At 34.8% G+C, this 6244-nt stretch overlaps 1 protein-coding gene across 3 annotated transcripts; it reads right to left on the bottom strand.

The window, feature by feature from the left end:
- Positions 1-207: 207 nt before the first annotated feature.
- On the bottom strand, positions 208-5702 carry LOC129309575 (ubiquitin carboxyl-terminal hydrolase 4-like). Of its 3 annotated transcripts, none has more exons than XM_054951196.1 (7): positions 5567-5702; positions 5161-5427; positions 3879-3995; positions 3381-3479; positions 2108-2293; positions 1561-1742; positions 208-1052 (listed from the first exon to the last, which is right to left on the bottom strand). In XM_054951196.1, the coding sequence occupies exons 2-7, from the start codon at positions 5275-5277 to the stop codon at positions 647-649; spliced, it is 1107 nt and encodes a 368-aa protein (XP_054807171.1). In that variant the 5' UTR covers positions 5278-5427; positions 5567-5702; the 3' UTR covers positions 208-646. The 3 variants fall into 3 exon arrangements, with proteins under 3 accessions (XP_054807171.1, XP_054807170.1, XP_054807169.1); XM_054951195.1 differs by having other exon boundaries at positions 5555-5678; XM_054951194.1 differs by having other exon boundaries at positions 5161-5630.
- Positions 5703-6244: the final 542 nt, after the last annotated feature.

The following is a 6244-nucleotide window of genomic DNA, read 5'->3' as shown; positions in this document are numbered from 1 at the left end:
GCAATCAAAGATGACAAAGCAAGAGGCCAACTACAAAGATCACAACTTGTATACAATGAAGACAACCAAACAATTAACAAACTCAAGGCTGTCCCAAGAAAAAGTGACCTACGCAACTGATTCTTGATAATTTCCCTATTACTTAACCAATTTTATTAATTTTAAGACTAGTTTTCAAGTGACCAGCTTTGAGAAATAAATAATAAATAGACCAGTTAATCAACTTTCTCATTCAACAAACCAGTCCGGTCTAATTTTTATCACAAGAAAGTTATAGCCAATTCCCAACTACATTGTGATTCCAATGTGTGATTAAGTACTGGCAACAACATTGTCCCAAAAACAACATTGGCAACAATGAATGTGAGACGTTCAGATCATATGTACTACAGTTTCTCCTCTTATTGTGAAAACAAAAAAGGATGGGATACTTCCACTGATCACTGTACATGCCAAACACCTTAGTATACATTCCCACAACCCGTATCTCATGAAGAACAACAGCTTCTCCAACAGGTTGCAGGGGTAAAGGTAATTTTTCTTTTTCTTTTTTTTTCCCAAAAAAAAAAAATAATGAACATAGAAAATCGATGGAAAAAAGAGTCCAGATGATTCAAAGTACCTAAAAGTGGTCAAACTCCTCTGCCTAGTTCCCATTTCCAGAGCCAAGACTCTCATAGAACAGGATGTACCCATGGTCTGTGTTACTGGAATATTCCTGTGCTGAGCCAAAGAATGTCTGCACAGCAGACTCGTCAATCATCTCGACATTTTCATCATCAAAAAATAACCAGTGGTTATGGCTTTTCACAAGGCTGACATAATGTCCGTGATTAGGCCCACTGCCAACATGAACAACCACTGCAAATAGGGAATATTCAATATCTGCATCCTCCACAGTGTTACCCAACTTGAGCTCAAGAGGGAAGACAACCCGGTAAGACAGCTTCTTATTTCGGCCCAGCTGTTCAATGTACTTGAACCGCTTCAGATGGATGACCAAGATGTGAGGCGGTTTCTTTATTTTCATCCTCTTCTGAGCTTCTTGCAAACTAATATCATAATAAAATTGTATCAGATATGGAAGGGAGTGAAAAACAATTTTACACGCCATTGACCTAAAGGGCAATCAGATAACTTTAAGATGCCAGAAGGAAACAAATACAAGACTATCCTGGTTTGCATCCTCTCATAACACTAAGTCACAGCCATAAACCAGATTGCAGCAAACACAAAGTATTAAATTATGTTTAGGTAAAAGCTACAATATTTACTGCTGATATTATTAAATGACATATAGCAATGTGTCTATTCTGTATTGAAAGGAGATGAAATTCACAACCTACTAAATTCAAAGTTGCAGTGATTCAACATTCATGCTCCATCTTCACACAGATTTCGTTTCATTCTTGCAAACAAGCAGCAAAATGGCTGTGATTGACCCTTTACCACCTCAGAGTACAGAGTATTCAAGGAACCAATTCACAGTCAATGTCATAACAGTATTATGCATGTAAGTTATGAAAAAGAAAATAGGGCATATAAGTAAAAGCTATTCACCTGCAGCACTTGTCACAGAAAAATTTGTCTTCAGCATTCAGAGTCTCAGTGGAACTAAAGTTTTTCAAACAGCTTGTGATTGAACTGTTCTGCTCAATATCAAGGCTCAAGTCAAAAAACGTTTCATCCCTAGCTGTCACTGTTTCACAGCGTAAGCACCTTGTCTCATTGGTGAGTATGCCCTGATCAAATCAGTTTATAATATTAAGATTTGTCAGAAATAGGACAAAATCTTATTTGGCGGCAACTGAAGAGAAGCAAGGGATTTCCCGATCAAGGAAGACCACTACACACACATGCATAGAATAAGAGAGACCTAGAATGGTATAACGGATAGCATGCTTATTTCCACAACACTAATGGTCAAAGGCAAATGGATAATCCATAGATGTCAAAAGCTTGAACTGGTAAATAGTACGACACCACCACAATACCACTAGAATAAGATAACTCAAAATGTGGCTTGATCCAACACATCAATTGCAATTTATGCTCCCAAGTTTTGCTACAAGCTACATGCTAAGATAAAATTGGTAGAGGTGGTCACCTGAAAATTTCTGTGGACCCACGTAACTAAAGGCTCCTTTTTTGCACCATTAGCTAGACCATTCTTAGGTGCATTTGCAGGATCAGAAGGTGGTGAAGTATCTTGATCATTTTTTGCAGCCTGTGCCTCTTTCTCTAAAATGTCCACAAGTTCATTTAACAAAAAGTTCAAGAATTCATGCGCATCCTAACAACAAAGGAGAAAGAGAATATAACCAACACTAAATTCAGTTAAGCAGACGGAATAAACAAATAATGCAAGAAAAAGTGAGACTGACAATTATGAAGAAAAGGATATTCGCTGATCAACTGGAGAAAAAAAACCTCATTGAATGTACATTTTGTCATAACTCAAAACAACCTCCCTCAATCATTTATGTGAAATAAACATCAAACGTTAGTCTCCATAAAAGGCAGAACCATAACCCCAATCATCATTTGGCATGTAGGACCAACATCAGTAGATGTCTGCACATGCTTTAAGTGGTATGTATGACTTCACAGAAAAACAATTTGAAGGGGGGAAAATTCAATAGGCATACACACACACACACATAACAGTCAATGAAAATAGCAATTAACATGCACAGTTTCAGTTCAGGTAGACTGCACAGAGACTTTACTTCATGGAGATGCCCAAATATGTAAAGGATATACAACAGTGAAGCAAAAGCAAGCCTTCAAATGTGGTATAACTTGGTCAAAGCAACAGCACTCTCACCATGCATTTACAACAGTTCAACATTTATGTAGCCAACATTACATATAAGAGCTAAATAATGAATTTTACTTGCATTCTCTGAACTAAAGTATAAAGTCTTTGTGATTTTCCATTTTACTGCTAGGTTTGAAGAGAATATATCAAGCACTCGTAAAAATAAAAAAGAGTATCATATACTCTTATTCTTTATTTTCCTTCTTTTCTAAAAGAAAAAGAGTGGAAGCATCAAAATAATAATATTCCAACTAATGATCTGCAAAATGAACATTTATTACCTCCCAACTTTGAGTTATGGAAACCTTAACCACAGATAATAGAATCTATAGTCAGGGTCCATTATTAGAGGCAGCAGCAACAGAATATGAAGGACACAACTCTATTCATACAATCCTTCCATAAGCATGGACAAACACAAAAACATTTACAATGACAGCATGTAAGAGCATGTACAATGACACAATGCATACAATCCTTCTCCTCAATTGGAATTACAAAATTCTAGAATTACCACTTTCTCTAAAGAAAGCTTAAATTGGACAAATTAAAGACATACCTGGTGCATATAGCTACGAAAGAGTTCATTCTGCTTTTTTAACCTCTGCACAAATCGCTTGGGAGCAATGACACCTGTTTTCTTCTTCTGGGAAGTTATCTACACCCAAAAAAATAGCATACGTTAAGAGCATGATAAAATATCTCAGTTAAGCCAAAAGACCCATCACAGCTTGTATTAACGTAAGGCATATCATAGCAGGAAATCCTGGAAGTGATTTTAAAACCTTAAGGACCCTTACCAGCTGATATTTTAAGACAGATGAAGACAACCACTCAAATGCATTAAAAGTGAAGATAACAATTCTTTCTTATGATCATTGTGGCAGCAAAATCATGCCAAGTTAGGGAACCAAGAGGTTCTTTGGAAAGACAATTCACACACCATAGCTTTATTGGGGACAATACAAACTCTCTAAAAGTATACCATGCCCGTGACAATTTTATATAAAGAAAAATCAAATGACCACAGGCAGTTTCCAGAATCTAGATTCATCACCTGAGAAAATAAGTCTGCTAAGCAAGTTAAGAGATTTTCTTCCGCATCCCCTGTGGTTTTATTAGTCCCATAATACTCTAGCAATTGTTCACGAAATGGAACACAAAAGTAAAGTGCCTGCAGAAAGGGGAACAAAAGTGACTTGGCGGTGAAGACCCAGAATAAAAACTATGAAACATATAAAACACACATTTTCCTGTACTATCACTAAATATGTTGAATACATTTTTATAAATACATTATTAGACATGGTAATAGTTTTTCTTGTGCATAATTATTATCGCATTGAAATATAACAGGCAGATTTAGGCACCATTTATTCTTATTTGCTAGAATAGAATGTCAACAATGAAAATATTACAGAAAACCTGAAATGTTATCAGAAGATTTTTTTAACAAAATTACTAACAAGACAGACAATATTATACATGCAAAAACTAATAAGCTAACATGACAACTTCTGGCATTTAAACAGAATTTTACAGTCTGAAGATAACCACTCAAAAGTCTTAGACCAAGTTAAACACGTTCATGAATATTTTGCATTAAACACATTTCCTGGGTATTTGATAGAATATGGTGAATGAGTTGTGTTATTCATGGCTTGTAAATAATTTGACTTTTAGATTTTATTAAACAAATTGATATTGAAATATTGATGATTGATATTATATATCAATATACTGACAGCGATGCTTGGCAGCATCAGTATCCTCGTGCCTTCTCTGACAGGCAAGCCAAATAATTATTTTTGCAATTTATTGAGCTAAGTTAAATACATTGGAAATAAACTAATTCCATGAAATGCAGTAAGCAAAAGAAGATAGGGAACAAAAAAACATTCATGTTCCCAAAGTTCAACTTGCATACTCAGATGTAACAAAATCAGAAGTATAACAAACAGGGGAAACGGCGCGGGAGAAAATTTAATACTTCCACTGCTACAACAGAAATACCAAAATGAATAAGTGAAAAAAAAAAACTATTATTTGCTCAACCATAAGCTTAGCAATTTAGCCGAACAGCTCAACTCGAACCAAAAGTCACAACACAGTGACTTTCCTGTACTAATATATGCAGCTGCAATATATATATATATATATATATTTTTTTCAATAGTTCACAACTCACAGAAGATTAATCGATTATATCGATATCCCAATAGAAAATAAATAGGCAAATCCACTAGCTCACTGCAGGAATTCAAAGCTTCTAATAAAAACGATTGTACTGAAAACATAATTCGGATACAGAACAAACACACATAGTATCAATTGATGACCTGCAAAACGCTGTTGCAGTAACATGTATTGCCAAAGTTCTCAAGACCAAAGTAACGCTCGCCTTCAGGAAATTGGTCGCCAAGGGCTTTCTCGAGCTTGGAGCCCGCAGCACCCATCAGCTCGTCACCGATCACAGAAACTCGGATCTTTATCTGGTTAAACTCTGCAATTCGCACTCCATCAAATGATCAATGATCGTTTCTCCCGCCCGCGTTTCTTCAAATCGTTAGGATTGATTGCCTGCATACTAGCTGGATTTCGTTTTTCTGGTATTGGAGTGGCATCAAGGGTTTTCGTTCGTTTAAGAGAGAAAAGAATGAAGAAAATTGAGGAAATCAGAAATGAAGATCGATTTTGTTAAAATCACAGAAATGAAAGAGATATAAGCAATACGGAAGGATGTACTTCGCAGCTACATGATCTCCCCATCACGCGTGCCTACAGCCAATTTGTATAGCCTTCTAAAGGCCGTAGCTAAGGTCTAATCTAATTAAAGTTCAAACTTCAAAGTTCAAACAGATCCGGTTCAATTAAGGTTGTACTAGAAGTCTAATCCAATTTTTTATTTTATTTTTTTTATTTGCCAATTTTAATCCATGGGTTAATAATCTAAACCTGGTTAAATCAGATCAACCCAGTCATGATTATTGTTTTAACTCAAAATCTAATATATTAATTCGTCCAAAACTATTGGTCAAAATGTGAGGGGCCTAGTACTAAAAGCAAACCCTTCATTCAAGTAATCAGGGTTCAAGGGTTAATAATCCAAACCTAATTGAACCAAATCAATCCAGTCGTGATTATCGTTTTATTCCCTCAAATTCAAAATACAAACGTCTTTCAAAAATAATTTATATACTAATAAATTTCTTATTATCATAAAAGTATGTATATATATAAATATTATCTCTAGTTTTAATTTATAATGAATGAAAAAAATGTCATAAATTTACAAATACAATAATTTAAGTTAATAAATACAAAGGATAAAGTGAAATTTTTTTCTGCAAATATTAAGATATTTATATTTTGGACAAAGATTAACTAGAAAAAATACTTATATTTTATATCAAAGAAAGTAAC

The sequence above is a fragment of the Prosopis cineraria genome, unplaced genomic scaffold (genome assembly GCF_029017545.1).
Source record: "Prosopis cineraria cultivar Desert tree isolate PC_DT_omini unplaced genomic scaffold, ASM2901754v1 PC4, whole genome shotgun sequence".
Taxonomy (NCBI): Eukaryota; Viridiplantae; Streptophyta; class Magnoliopsida; order Fabales; family Fabaceae; genus Prosopis; species Prosopis cineraria.
Note: the sequence above shows the minus strand (reverse complement) of the source record. Positions and strands in the feature narration are given on the sequence as shown.

What these genes read in the sequence shown, in the direction of transcription:
- LOC129309575 (XM_054951196.1), bottom strand. Translation starts at nt 5,277, where the DNA reads ATGGGTGCTGCGGGCTCCAAGCTCGAGAAAGCCCTTGGCGACCAATTT. An exon ending in GGGTCCACAGAAATTTTCAG is followed by an intron (nt 1,743 to 2,107) that starts GTGACCACCTCT and finishes TGATTTGATCAG; the next exon opens with GGCATACTCACCAATGAGAC. An exon ending in TTCTGTGACAAGTGCTGCAG is followed by an intron (nt 1,053 to 1,560) that starts GTGAATAGCTTT and finishes TTATGATATTAG; the next exon opens with TTTGCAAGAAGCTCAGAAGA.